This window comes from Rhinatrema bivittatum, chromosome 19 (genome assembly GCF_901001135.1).
Source record: "Rhinatrema bivittatum chromosome 19, aRhiBiv1.1, whole genome shotgun sequence".
In the NCBI taxonomy this organism is placed as follows: Eukaryota; Metazoa; Chordata; class Amphibia; order Gymnophiona; family Rhinatrematidae; genus Rhinatrema; species Rhinatrema bivittatum.
This window is the reverse complement of record NC_042633.1, coordinates 27,521,176-27,536,375: the sequence shown is the minus strand read 5'-3', so window position 1 is coordinate 27,536,375 and position 15,200 is coordinate 27,521,176. Positions and strand designations below refer to the sequence as shown.

The window sequence follows — 15,200 nt, the reverse complement described above, 5'->3', positions numbered from 1 at the left end:
TTTCTTGTTAACTAGTGACGGTCCTTCTCCAGGGTCCTCTTTAGTGAACACAGAACTGAAGTATTCGTTTAATATTTCTGCCATTTCTTCGTCTCTCTCCACACATTGATCCTTTCCACCTTTCAATTTCACTATACCACTTTGAACTTTTCTCTTTTCACTGATGTATCTGAAAAATGTTTTGTTACCACTCTTTACCTCTTTGGCAATCCTCTCTTCCGTTTGACTTTTTGCCATCTTGATTAATTTCTTCGTCTCCCTCAGTTCTACCAGATATTCTTCTTTGTGCTCCTCCTTTTGGGATCTTTTATATTTCTTGAACACTGTTCTTTTAGCCTTTATTTTGTCAGCCACCTCCTTTGAGAACCAGATAGGTTTCATTTTTCTTTTGCTTTTCTTTACTTTTCTAACATATAGATTAGTTGCCTTGGTAATTGCTCCTTTTAGATTGGTCCACTGTTGATCCACATCTCTCTCGTTTTCCCAGCCTTTTAGTTCTTCCTCCAGGTACTTCCCCATTTCATCAAAGTCTGTGTTTTTGAACATCAAAACTTGGGTTTTTGTGCTTCTTTTCCATGTCCTTTTTGTGATATTAAACCATACCATTTGATGATCACTGGTGCTGCTAGTCTCTGTTGCCAGCTGCTGGTTGGTGGGCATAACCCATGCTTCTGGACTGGTCTAGCTGAATGAAAAGGAAAGAGGCACTTCCACCCTCACAGAGGGCAATTTTCAAAGGGTTTTCGCCAAGTAACTCACCTGTCTGATAACCGCCTACCTTGCACGTGGATATAAGTACGTGCGCAGCTCCATCAGGCGAGTACTCTTACCCGCATTGTAACGGAAGCATTCCCACGGAGGGGGTTAGGTCGGGGGGGAGGAACTATACACACAGTTTTGGATTTTCACAACTGTGCGTGGTCTGAAAAAAATGTCTGCAGGAAAAGCAGGTGCAATCTCGGCAGGAACGTTTCAAAGTAAAAGTACACGCATACTTTTCCTTTGAAAAGTGGTTGAAAAAACTGGGGGTAAGAAGCAGTCCCGGACTTTCCAGCAACGCGGCAGCTGGAAAATCACCCTCCTCATGTGCTCACATAAGGGCTTTTGAAGGAAAAATAAGGGAAAGGGCAAGGGAGGTAATTAGGAGAGGCAGGGGAGTGCACCAAATCCTCACCCATGGAGAGCAGGGCTGCGTGGATCTCCTTCATCACTTTCCTGTACAGCTCCTTCTGCCACTCCCCCAATGCCTCCCACTCCTCCTCCGAGAAACAGGCCGCCACGTCACGGAACGCCACCGAGGCCTGAAAAAAGGTCATGGTTTGTCACAGTCACAACAAGCTCTGCGGCATTCGTCCTCAGCCATAGGAGACACGTGTCCGAGATGCTGGAAATTAGCTCATGAGTAGCACTAGACACATTCAGTGGCAGGGTCTCGGTTCTGGGGGTAGCGCTATATACAGTGACCAGAAGAGACTCAGCTGCCAGGTAGCACTATGTACTGTACACTGACCCACAGACACTTCAGTTCCAGTAACGCTATATACACTGCCCCACCGAGATTCATCTATCTGGAAGTACTGCATACACTAACCCAAAGATTTGGTTCTGGGAAATACTACATACACTGACCCATAGAGACCCAGCTCCCAGGTAGCACTCCACATACTGACTGAAAGGTGCATGGCTCCTGGGCAGCACTATATACCCTAATACACAGGACAGACTATCACGCAGGCCTATGGAGGAGGATTTGGCCTCCTATGAGCTTACCGCGCCATCATAGTCTCTCTTGGGCTACGGTGCCACAAACCTTCATTTGCAGTGACCCCAGGAATTTCCCCCACCCCATTTTATAACACCTTCTCTCGCCCACCCCACCCTACCCAACAACTATAGCAATTGTCCTTGGCCGATGGCCACAGATCACTAGTTCCTCCGTATTGCACTTCACATGTGCCTAGAGACTGGCCACTAGGTGTCATCGCTAGATGATGGCTGAGACTCACCCCCCCCCCCCCCCCCCCCCCCGCAGCTTTCGGCACTGACTGCCGCATTCCTGGCCCTGACTGACTCAAGAAACAGAAACCGGGGGTGGAAAATGAACCCAGGTCTCCACTATGGCAAAGCGCAGCATGGCTAGTGAGCTGCGTGCTCATCAGCTCTTCATAGCGTTTCATGACAAATTCTCACCATGTTTGAAAATGCTGTTGGAGCTTTGTCCGAGGTCTGTATGGGGAATTTCTGGGGGTCAGCTATGTGGTTGTTTATCAAATTACTGCTAAGTATCATGGATGCTTCCACTGCCTTAAAGATAAAGGAAAAAAAAAAACCTGAAAATATTAATATTAACAACCCTCCCTCACACATACACACACTGCCCCATCACAGAACATGTAAAGCATGAAAAGCAACAGTGAAAAGTTTCCCTCTCACACACACACAGTCACCACAGAAAATGTACAGGAAGCAGCAGTGCAAGCATCATTCGCATACACACAGAAAACATACAGCATAGGCAGCGGCAGTGCAAGCTTCACACGCATGCGTACACACACACACACACACACAGTGCAATCGCAGAACACGGACAGCATGGGCAGCAGCAAGCGGGTCACAGATCCTGCAGTGTGAGAGAGCTGCTGATCTCAGCATTAACAACATGATCTTCTGCAATAAGAAAGCACAGCACTCACCGGTTTCGGTGCAAGCGGTGCAAGCACTGCGAACGTGGCGACATTTTTAGGTGGGGGACCAATAAGAATCTTCCGGGGGCCTCTAAGCACCTAATGGCAGGGGAAAACAAACACAGGTGTCAGCAGTAAGTCTATTACATGTATAACTGCAAGTCCAGTCATGTCTCTGCAGCACCTTCATCCCTACCACAAAGGTGACATTTAAACTTACCTGTGAATTTTCTGCAGTCCTGCCAGACCAGTGCAGACAAGTGAGTTATAACCTTCTGCCAGCAGATGGAGACAGAGAAATAAAAGCTCAAAGTTGACCTAACTCCTCCTATTAAGGTCTGGTGCTGTCTTCAGCCATTCAGTATCCTGTTGTTGTAGGTCTATTTCAGAGATCCACATCAGTATGTCAAAGCTAAGACAACCAGAGGCAATCATTTGTTTTGGTTTCCAAATCACCACCAAAATCAAAACTAGAGCAAAAAAACTTCACTCCATGGTTATTAACCCAGAAATACCAAACTCACAATTAGGCCAGCTGCTCTCAGGGTGGGCAACAATGATTTCTGAACTTATCAGACTGAGCCCCCTTGATCACTGTGGCTTTGGGAGTGGTCTGGCAGGACTAAAGGAAAGGAAATTAACTGGTAAGTTTAAATTTCTCCTTCCTTATCGTCCATGCCAGACCAGTCCAGATGAGTGGGATAGACCAAGGCTCCACAGTCCGGGTGGAGAAGCCACAATAAATCTCAGTCCTCCTGCATCCAAGGCATAGCCAGTCCCTGCCTGCACACCCACACTGAGATGTTTAGAGCAGGGATGCAATGTAGGCAAGGGTGCTGCCCTGCCATTATCTTTTGGAAAGACAAATTCTGAGCCCTTACTGAGTGGGGTCACTGGTCCTCTAAGACCTTCAAACTCTTGCTGGAGTGAGCCAAAATGCTCCTTTCCTCGATTTCTCCTGAAACTGATGCCTTAGAACTCACCGTGCTTTTACAGAACCCATTAATAGACCAAAGGCTTATCCGAGAAGAAATCGGTCACCTATGAGCATCTCCAAAGATGACCTACAATGGTCTTGAAGTGGCCATCCATGTCCCAGCCTGACTTTCTCACCATCATGAGTGAGAAAAAACAGATTTTGATAGACTTGAAACTCTATCCTCCAAGAAAGCAGCGTATTGAGCGGAGAGATATTCTTTCCTTAGAGACAAACTAGTATCCGATACGGATTGAGAATGTACTTATGTGTGTTTGGTGTTGATAATCAATAAAGATGATTGAAACATAAACTTACCAAAGGACTGCCTTTCACAACAAGACTCAAAAGAGATGCTCCCCTACGAAGCTTGAGAGGAAGGGATCCTTTCAAAACTAAGCTCACTTCCAAGACGAGGATATCTCCCCCTGCGGAGGACTTGTGCTCTGGATTCCTCAGAAGAAAGGATCCAATCAGAGAGTAGCCAGAGAGTATCCATGACTGTGGTACTTGCAGCAGGCCAGTGCCAGGCTCTGCCCTCTGTGAGATTTGCAAGTTATGCCTTCATGCCAGTCTCCTCTGGTGGAAGGAGAAGTTTGAAGGAAGGGATCCCTCATAAGGAAATATGGTCTCCTCCTGTAAAGCGACCTCGCAGAAGCTCAAAAGTCTCAGGTCCACCTTGTGGTTCTCTTTCATGCCACCGAAAGCCGTAACCCCGATCTTTGGCACGTCGCTGTGTTGCCCGGTTCTCTTTAACCACCAAGGTTGGAAAAGAATGGAAGAGATCTTCTAGGGAATAATTCACCTGACTGCACCTTCAGAACTCAGTCCAAGGAATGTCCAGCAGCAACGCACACCAAAGACTGGATTGTCCATCATGGTTCCAAACTTCCAGGCTCCTGCTTTCCATTTTGGGCCAAAGAACATGCTCATCTTGGAGCTTCCCCAGGCTGAGATGAAATCCACTCATGGAAGCTCCCCACCTGACCCCTAGTAGGGCAAAGGCCACGTCTGACAGTCAAAAGTGCCAGCTCAAAACATTTGTCTGTATGATGACAACACTGACCATGAAAGCTGCTGCTGCTAGGTCATGTAGGAAAACTCCATCCTAGACCAAATTGGACTCCTTTACCAGGGTGGCTGACCTCTACTAGTTCCCGCAGTTTGTTCACATCAGCTTTTTTTTTTCCCCGTTCTCTTCCCAGGGTGGGACTACAGACTGGTCTGTCAGGACTACAGGAAAGCCAATTAGCAGGTAACAACTGCAAGCGTTCTCTGTGTTAAAGCCCTAACACATCCTCGTAAATGACCCCCTAAGTTTATACCTAAGGCAATGGAGGGCAAAGTGACCTGCCCAAGGTCACAAGTAGCAACCGCTGGGTCTGAACCCCGGCCTTGCCAGGCCACAGCCCGCTGTTTCAACCACCAGGCCACTCTCCTCCACGCCCTCTGTGAGGGCCTCTGGTCCCTCTTTAACGTGCCCCGGTCAGGCTAGATGGGGGGCATCTGACAAAGGGCACCCCCAGCACTTACCTCTCCCTCTGCGAGAATCCAACTGTGACTCCGCCTGGGACCTCATGTAAGAAGGTTCACCACCTCACCCTCTCTGCCCATTATTACCTGTGGAGAAAAGTCACCTTGGCCTCCTTGAGGGCCTTTGGACCCAAGCCCAGGAGAACCTGAGACCCAGAGCCATCGTACCCATTAGCAGACTGAGAAGGAAAGGCAGGTTTCGTGGAGCTTCCCCCTCTCTGACCTGGGAATCCTTAAAACCTTTTTTCCTTCCTCTGCTGGTTTTCCTAGCTGAAGGCAACGCTTGCTCACTTGTCTCAGTTTCCCACCCTGGAGAGAGTTCTCCCTGTGAGGACCAGACTAGCAGCTGGTTAAACATAGGTAAACAGAGAGAGAGAGAGATGGAATCACCTTGCTAAAAGTAAGGTACATCATATAATCTGTGCCCCCCAACTTCTTTTTTTTTTTTTTTTTTTTTTTTTAACTGCGAGGCTTAAAAAAAAAAAAAAGAAGGACTGCCATCCTCTTCAGCAGTGGCAGCTTATGAATCTACCAGCCCCTTCAGGAGCCTCTGTCAAGCAGAGGGGCAGAGAGCCCGTTCCACCAGCTGAGAGCCTACAGACTATGGGAGGGATAAGAGGTACAGCCTGTGGCCTGCTTGCCTTAATATACTTAACTATTTACTATTACAATCGATATATAAACAGTAAAGAACTATATCTAATTAAGAGTGTTCCTTGTAAATGCTACCTACTATGGATCCAGAAAAGATGGGAACACTTGCAAATGAACAAGGACATGAAAATGTTTATATGGGGGGTTTTTTCCCACATTTATTCAATATTTAAAATTATATGAAAAATCACAATATGAGAAAAGCTAACTGGCGGCGTGCGATGAAAAGCAAGAAATGTCAAAACGTCTATATTGGAAAAGATCAATAATTCCGAGTCCTGATGAAAATGCTGGAGAAGTAGAAGCCTGCTTCAGGGTGTGGAAAAGAATCATTTGACTTACTGATATATTTTTTTGGCTCAAAGCTAATGCTGACCAGGCCCTGTGGCCATGTGCCACCATAGTGCTGCCTTCCATCACAGGGGCCAGGGCTTTAACCCATCCACTTTTGCTTTTGGCAGTGTGCGGACCTTCTGTGGCTTGCCCCCTCCTATCTGATACGCTGAGCCCCCCATGACATACTGTGGTGGCTCACCTCCCCCCCCCCCTTTTTTTTTTTTTATGTTCATGGAAAAACTGGAAGCCAGTGGAAGGAGGGAGAGAGGAGGACGATCATCTCCGACTGAGTCCAAATCCAGCACAGCATGATAGGAGACCTGGAGGCAGACTGCGGAAGAGGCTGTGCTGAAAACCTTTTTTTCTTTTTCGGATCCCTCTCTACCAGGGAAACCAGCCCAAACACTGCTGTCATATTAGCCCTGCTGTGGAGCCACCAAGGAAACGTCATCACTTGGGTCCACCTGTTGCTTAGGAACTCAGACCCCTACTGAGTCAGTTCCCAAAGGGGAAGGGAGAATTCAGTCCCACAGGACCATTGCCTGGAACATCCCCGGGACTCAGCCTACGTTCTGCCTTCCCAGGAGCAGCTGAAGAACCAGTCCACATGTCTGCACCATCTACAGGAGTCAGAGAAAATACTGAAGTGCTAAAAGCAGCATCAGACCTTTATAGGAGAATGGATGTCAACTTTGAGCTTTTTTTTTCTTTGTCTCCATCTACTGGCAGGAGGGCATAACTCACTCATCTGGATTGGTCTGGCATGGATGCTGGCTATCCCAGTCTTCATGCCTCGATCCCCCACCACCAAGGAACCTTTATACCTGTCCCAGGCTTTCCCCTCACACCCCCACCCCTGAGGATCCTCTGTGTCTGACCCAGGCTTTCTTGAGTTGTGATATTCTTTTTGCTTCCACCTTCCTCTCATAGGAGGCTGCCCTATGCACCTACCACTCTTCCTGTGAAGAATTATTTCCTTATGTTACTTCTGAATCTTTCTACTTCATACCACAGCATCTTGTTCTAGAACTTCCTTTCTAGCAAAAGAACCATAAAAAGTTAAAGAAGCCTCTGACCTTGCTTGGCTTCCTTCTCGGCTGTCTCTGGGACTTTCTCCGTGTCATCACCTCAGGTGGTGCCAGCGGAGGAAAAATGGTGGGCACAGCATCCAGCTTCAGCTTGTTGCGTGGCTTCAGCTCCAGCAGCTCACTGCATAGGTCCCGCTCGAAACAGTCTGGCTGGAAATGGGCTGAACAGACCACCTTGTGGCAGCCGAACTTGAAGGTCTCCAAGGTGAAGCCTGTGCCTATGTTCTTCAGCCACTGGGCAGCTCGCCGTGCCTCCGCTGGCCGCTTCTCTGGATTGGGGATGGCATGGAAGCTGATCCCGGGGGATTTACCCAGTTTGTTCTTGCACCCATAGGCCTGGCATTGAGGCATGCTGGGACGTGAGCCTCTGCTAATGCAACAAGAGAAGGTGGTCACTTGCCGTTTGCATGGCGCAGGGCTGGACAGTTGGTGATCCCCAACCTCAGAGAAATATACTGGTCCCTGCCTCCTATGCATGGGACTGAACCAAATTACGATGAACCTAGAAGATGTGGTAGGCCTGATTGACAAACTGAATAGTAGTAAATCACCTGGACCGGATGGTATACACCCCAGAGTTCTGAAGGAACTAAAAAATTAAATTTCAGACCTATTAGTAAATATTTGTAACCTATCATTAAAATCATCCATTGTACCTGAAGCCTGGAGGGTAGCTAATGTAACCCCAATATTTAAAAAGGGCTCCAGGGGCGATCCGGGAAACTACAGACCGGTTAGCCTGACTTCAGTGCCAGGAAAAATAGTGGAAAGTGTTCTAAACATCAAAATCACAGAACTTATAGAAAGACATGGTTTAATGGAACAAAGTCAGCATGGCTTTACCCAGGGCAAGTCTTGCCTCACAAATCTGCTTCACTTTTTTGAAGGAATTAATAAACATGTGGATAAAGGTGAACCAGTAGATATAGTATACTTGGATTTTCAGAAGGCGTTTGACAAAGTTCCTCATGAGAGGCTTCTAGGAAAAGTAAAAAGTCATGGGAAGGGTGGCGATGTCCTTTCGTGGATTACAAACTGGCTAAAAGACAGGAAACAGAGAGTAGGATTAAATGGACAATTTTCTCAGTGGAAGGGAGTGGGCAGTGGAGTGCCTCAGGGATCTGTATCGGGACCCGTACTTTTCAATATATTTATAAATGATCTGGAAAGAAATACGAGTGAGGTAATCAAATTTGCAGATGATACAAAATTGTTCAGAGTAGTTAAATCACAAGCAGATTGTGATAAATTGCAGGAAGACCTTGTGAGACTGGAAAATTGGGCATTGAAATGGCAGATGAAATTTAATGTGGATAAGTGCAAGGTGATGCATATAGGGAAAAATAACCCATGCTATAGTTACACGATGTTGGGTGCTAGCTCCTAATATGGAACCTAAGAAAGAGATCTGGGCTTCATAGTGGATAACAATTTGAAATTGTCGGTTCAGTGTGCTGCAGCAGTCAAAAAAGCAAACAGAATGTTGGGAATTATTAGAAAGGGAATGGTGAATAAAATGGAAAATGTCATAATGCCTCTATCGCTCCATGTGAGACCGCACCTTGAATACTGTGCACAATTCTGGTCGCCACATCTCAAAAAAGATATAGTTGCGATGGAGAAGGTACAGAGAAGGGCTACCAAAATGATAAAGGGGAATGGAACAGCTCCCCTATGAGGAAAGACTAAAGAAGTTAGGACTTTTCAGCTTGGAGAAGAGACGGCTGAGGGGGGATATGATAGAGGTGTTTAAAATCATGAGAGGTCTAGAACAAGTAAATGTGAATCGGTTATTTACTCTTTTGGATAGTAGAAAGACTAGGGGGCACTCCATGAAGTTAGCATGGGGCACATTTAAAACTAATTGGAGAAAGTTCTCTCTCACTCAATGCACAATTAAACTCTGGAATTTGTTGCCAGAGGATGTGGTTAGTGTAGTTAGTGTAATTGTGTTTAAAAAAGGTTTGGATAAGTTCTTGGAGGAGAAGTCCATTACCATGAGTAGTCTTAAATGGAACCTACTCTTGAGGAGAGAAGGGTGATAAAAGGAGTGCCACAAGGCTCAGTTCTTGCATCGGTTCTGTTCAATATCTTTGTGAGCAATATTGCAGAAGAATTAGAAGGAAAAGGTTGTCCTTTTGTGGACAATACTGATATCTGCAACACCGTATTTTTATTTATTTAACACACTTTCATTCTGCCTATAGTGGCAATGCCATACTAAGCGGATTACAAAAAAAACACATATAGCATTATTATAAAGCAAGCAATAAACAATCAGCAATAAAAGTTACATAAAAGCCTCTCTGAATAAAATTCCCCTAACAGTTTTACGAAACCATTTGAAGTCAGTGAGCACAGCAGACACACCTGAAGAAACAGAGAAGATTACAAAGTGATCTGAGCAAGCTTGAGTAGTAGTCGAAGGTTTGGCAGCTGAGATTCACTGCCAAGGAGTGCATGATGGTGGGCAAAGACTGATGTGCACAGACCAGGAAAGAGACTTCGAGGTAACAGTGTCCGACGAGCTGAAGGTGACAAAGCAATGCGACAAGGTGGTGGCTAAGGCCAGAGGGATGCTGGGCCACCAAGTAAAATAGGCATAACCGGCAGGAAAAAGGAGGTGATAATACCCATGTACAGGTTCTTGGGAAGGCCTCATCTAAAGCAGTGTTTCCAGCCCTTCCCTGGAGGCACACCTGACCGGCTGGGTTTTCAGGATGCCCATAATGAGTATGCATGAGAGAGATTTGCATACGATAGGTCTCCAATGTGTGCAGATCTGTCTAGTACATGTTCGTTGTGGCAATCCTGGGGATGTTGCTGGTTGGGTGGGCCTCCAGAAAGGGGTCGGGAAGCACTGATCTGGACTACTAAGTTCACAGCTGGAGCCCGTATCACAAAAAGGACAGAGACAGGATGGAAGCACTCCACACAACCTAAATGGTGTTGGGTTTGCATCAAAATAGCTATGAGATGAGACTGAAAGACCGAAATATGTAAAGACAGGGAGCTATGATACTGGCTTTTTTTTTAATACCTGAAAGGTATTAATAATGCACAGGAATCAAACCTTTTTTGATGGAAAGAAAACCAGAGAACCAAGGGGGTCACAATATGAAGCTCCAAAGGAGTAGGGTCAGTCCCAACATCGGGAAGTATTTTTTTTCCACAGAAAGGGGGATGGATGCAGGGAATGTTCTCTCGGAAGAGGCAGAAGTAAAGGAATTCAAAAGGGAAGGGATAAAACACAGCTGACCCCAGTGGCTAAAGGATGGACTTGAAGACAAGGGGTAACCCATGTTGATTGTGGGAACCTGTACAGAATATTCAGTCCATCTCTCTGCCTTCAAGCAGGATCCCCTGTACCTGAACCATCCATCCCACAAAGTGATAGAAAAAGAGGGTTGTAAACAACGGGACAACGTGAGGGAAGGTGTATGTGGAAATATGAGGCAGGTGGAGGCAAGCTCTGGGGATGGGCGCTGGTCTGCCTACACAAGAGTTGGGGGATGAAAAAGGAGAGGAGTTCATGGGGAGTCAAGAGGAGTGTGAGAAGAGCAACAAGCAAATTCATGAGAAGAAAGTGGGGAGGACCTGAGAGGCAAGCATGGGGTGGGGATAGGTGGAGAAAGCTTTGGAGGTTGCGAAGAATAAGGTGCATGTGAGAAACCGGAGGGCATCACGGGGATACCAGCATGAGTAGAGAGGATGAGGTTAGGAAAATAGTGAAGAGAAATCAGATGGGTCCGCCAAGATTGGAGGATGACAAGGAGGTGGCATGGAGAGAACATGGAGTACAAAGTCTAGGAAAGAGCCTCTAAAGAGAGAGAAGTAAAACAGGTTAGGGATAAAAAGGAGTTGAGTAGTTTGCAGAGCCTGGGTAAATTTATGGCATTTCGGGGGAGGGAGAAGTTTGAGGATCCCTTTCTGTCACGGCCATCCCATGTCTCCTCTCCCTCTCTGAGAATGCAGAATAAATGCCATGTCCTCTCTCCCAGGGTGCCTGCATTCAGCTAAACACTCCACCTCAAAGTCCCTGCTCTGCACATTCATCCTGACCATGTTACATGCACAAGTCTCAATCATGCAACACTTTTCTGCTGCTTATGCATTTATGGAAGATGAGAAACCAATCCATATGAAGGAAGAATATAGCATGGATAGCTGAAGAGAGGGTCTTCATCAGAACCGCGTGCAGGTGTCCCACCAATACACGTAAAATGTGAATATAGCACAGAACATACGTCTTCATCAGGCCACCATGTAGGTGTCACACTGATACACATAAAGCACAAGTACAGCACAAACAGCCGAACAGCAGACACAAAAGATCTGAAAAAACCAGGAGTGCATCCACAACAAAGGAACAACAATGATCTGAAACCCCATTTAACAAATTAAATAAAGATTAAAGTACCAAAGAAAGCAAATTTGGCAGTAAGACTGAAAAAAGAGATATGGTCAAGCCATGGAAGATGCAGGCTGATAATTTGATGGAATCTAGCTTCTCTACTGCTGTCAAAATATGGGCTTTGTGACTAAAGAAGAAACTTTGGTTCACCTCCTGTCCCTTAATAATTGAAGTGAAGAAAACTAACAGAAATAATTAGTATTTTTCTAATATAAAACACTTTGAAAAGAAAATGAAGATGGGGAGAGGAGCAGGGGCTTGTTAACAGTGAGACAACTGCAACATTTTCTCCATCTGCTACAGAGAAGATAAGGGACCCATGGCTATGATCTGCCCACTGTAGGCTTTTATTTCTCAAACTGGCAGCTAGGACTTTGCTGGGCTTTTTTTTGCTGACAATGGTAAGGGGAAGATTGGGACTCAAGTATCCCTCTCATGCCCACAGCTAGGATGGGCCCCAGTATCAGCAGAGGAAAAAGTTATCATGCGAAACCTCTTACACAATGCCCAATCCTGTAACGTCGCAATCGGCACCTGGATGCTGTAAAGTCTCACCTAGGTCCTGTATCCTGTAAAGTCGCACCCAGCACCTAGATCCATGCTACCATCTCCTGGATCCCGGAACTTTAGTCAGACCCGGTGCCTAGATTCATACTCTCGGCTTTCGGATCCTGTAAAGTCAGAGCTAGGTCCTGGATCCATGCTACCAGCTGCTGGATCGTGAAAACTCACAACCAGGGAACCATGCTCCCAGATCGTGTATGGCTTCCCAGGCCTCCTCCCTCCATGTGGCGCAAGTAGTCCCTCACCTAGTGCTGCCCGCGGTCTCTCCTTCTTCCGCCTGGCGCTTGTTTCCCTGCCCCAGTACCCACAGCCTGTCTCCCCGCTCCCCTTGGCTCATGTACCCACTACTGCCCGGGGCCTGCAGCCTCTCTCCTCCTGCTTCCAGTTCACTCTACTATAGCTCTGATCCCATGCCTGCAGCTCCTTCCCCCCGGCTCCAGTATCCGTGCATCGCTCCCGCCTGTCCCTCCCCCTTCCTATAATCCCTTTGTCTTGCCTCCTTTCTCCCTACGTCCCTCCCTCCTATTCATACACTCTCTGCATCGTTCTGCCAACGACAGGAATCAGCGACCGTAGAAGCAAAGTTTGTTTTCCCAGCAGTGCCCCGCAGGCTCCTTTGAGCATGCTCAGCACGAGGCTCCAGCCCTGGATTCACTGCAGTGCATGCAGGGCAATGCAGTCCTGCGTTAGTAAGGTAAATCAGTGGTGGTGGTGCCAGTAAGCTTATTGCAACAGGGACAGGCAGATCCATGCCTATTTTATTGGTCAGAGACTACTGGGACTTGTAGTTCTGATTCCCTCACCCCCGAATAAGCCAAGAAACTACAAACTCCACTGGGGACTAGAGCCAGACCTAGCTGAGCTGGAACCCTAGGTCCTGGAGAGACACCTTTACTATCCAAGCCTGAGCAGCCCTCCTAAAGCTTCCTTGAACTGAATTAAGAGACAAGCGTAGCGGAAGAGTTAGTACTTTATAATTCTTTCCTTTTGTCAATTTCTGTGTTGCACGGGCAGCACAAATGGTCAGTTGAAGAAAGGGCCTCGAATCTAAATCAGAGACAGAAAACCACAGAGATAGACAGTCATCACTGTGATGTAATCTGCTTAGAATTCATTTTGGATGTGCAGAATAGAAATGTTTGTATAAAACCGAGGTGATGTAGACCTTTACGTACCGCGGTAGATAAAAAATCTCCAATAAATAAATAAATAAATAAATACAAAACCAACAGTTATATAAAGTCATATGCAGAGAGCAGAGACAGCAATATAAAGAGTCATACAACAATAAGAGTCACACAGAGCCAGTCACACATAGAGGACAGGCAATGAAGACAATCATGCAGAGAGACAAATAGAGGCCAACCACAGTCACACAGAGACAGTCATGCAAAGAGAAACACGAGACAGTGACAGAGAGACAGACGGTATTGTAGCCTCTGATTAGTCTGTTGTTTTGAGGGCAGTGCTGATATTTACAGCCTCTGATCAATTACAATAACACCTCTTAGCAGGGCCTCTGGTCTCCCACAATTCCATTGTAAGTTCTGCAAAATGTAGCCCTTGCCATGGCATCAGCCAATCTCCCACAGAATCGAAGGAAATGGGCCAGGTCCAGGAGTCAATGGCTGGTAGGGTGCAGGCATCTTTACTCTCCCCCACCTTTTGCTACCAATCCTCATATTTGAAGTTAGCAAGAGGAGGAGAAAAGCAGTAGTGCTTTGGGCTACATCCTCCCCCTCTCTGTTGCCAGGGCCAAACTGGTGCTTTGAACTATGAGGCAACACAGCAGAGGTGGCCAACTCCAGGCCTGGTTTTCAGGAAATGCGCAATGAATATGCATGAAAAAGGTATGCATGCATTGCCTGCATTGTCTTGCCTTGGTTGCTGTAGATATACAAGAAACCAGGCCTGTTTGTGGCTCTTGAGGATCAGAGTTAGCCACCCCTGCATTACAGTAACTGGCCTGGTTCAAAGTGTGTGTCGGTTCCAGTGATAGAACATAAGGATGCAGCCTAAGATATCAACTGCTCGTCTCCTCCTCTTGCTAATACAATAAGTGCAGAAGGGAAGGGGAGGAGTGAGGGGGCTTGGCAAGTGAAAGAAGGGCTGGGTTTTCAGGATATCTGCAATGTATGTGTTATGGTCAAGCGGTGTTTGGGTGGATCCTTGGGTACTGTGGCAGATGACCACGCCCACGGGGAGGAGTCCCGTGAGGAGCCACAGTACTGGGCTAGACTCAGAACGCACAAACACAGTTAGTTCTTTATTATACAGCTTGAAGAGTACCACCAGAGGTGGCAGTAGTGAGGTAGTCTGGCTGTAGCAGTCTCGGGACCCTCGGCAGAGGGAACCTTTCTCATCCTGTTGGTATAGGGAGATCCAGGTGTAGGTTTCCCAGGCAAGGCAATGCTGTAGATGAGACAGACAGAGAGTTAGATTACTCACTAGATGGTTGCTGTAGGTATGCGATTCCACCAGGCTGAAGTAGATGGTACTGGCACCGAGGCAGGGAGAGCAGGCCCTCGAGGAGCGAGTACCTGTTCCCTGTAAGGCACCTGAAATAAAGCAGAGGGCTCCCGAGGAGCGGGTACCCAGGTTAGCAATTACAATGAAGGGCAGAGAGAGAGAGCTTCCAGCGGCAGCACGGAAGCAGCAGAGTAGCTTAGACAGGAACGGATTCGAGTCCTTGCTAACTCAACGAGCTAGAAAATTAGAATAGGTTATATACCCGGATGGTGTGACATCAGCAAGGGGGGACACCCCCGAGGTTCGCGCCAAGGTTGTAATAAAGACATGGGTGGCGCGCGCACCCTAGTAGGTACCTGGGAGGAGCAATGGCGGGAGGCTACACCATAGCTGTTCCGGGGACGCCGGAGAGGTCAGCTTGTAGACGCGGCGGTAGCCATCTTTCCTAGGTAAGCGGGAGGAGCCGTGAATGAGGTGAGGCC

General features: G+C 47.0%; 1 protein-coding gene across 5 annotated transcripts in view; it reads right to left on the bottom strand.

Annotated features, from left to right (window-relative positions):
- LOC115080625 (zinc finger and SCAN domain-containing protein 2-like) overlaps positions 1 to 12,799 on the bottom strand; it is a 35,100-nt gene extending 22,301 nt beyond the window's left edge. For 2 of the 5 annotated variants that reach the window (XM_029584910.1, XM_029584911.1), the window contains exons 1-4: positions 7,260 to 7,871; positions 2,694 to 2,783; positions 2,191 to 2,304; positions 1,175 to 1,301 (exon numbers count right to left, since the gene is read on the bottom strand). In XM_029584910.1, coding sequence (XP_029440770.1) covers positions 1,175 to 1,301; positions 2,191 to 2,304; positions 2,694 to 2,783; positions 7,260 to 7,748 — 820 coding nt within the window. In that variant the 5' untranslated portion in view covers positions 7,749 to 7,871. Of the gene's footprint in view, positions 1 to 1,174; positions 1,302 to 2,190; positions 2,305 to 2,693; positions 2,784 to 7,259; positions 7,872 to 12,185 lie in introns of those variants that run through there. The other 3 variants (XM_029584914.1, XM_029584912.1, XM_029584913.1) reach the window with 3 other exon arrangements.
- Between the last annotated feature and the right edge of the window lie 2,401 nt (positions 12,800 to 15,200).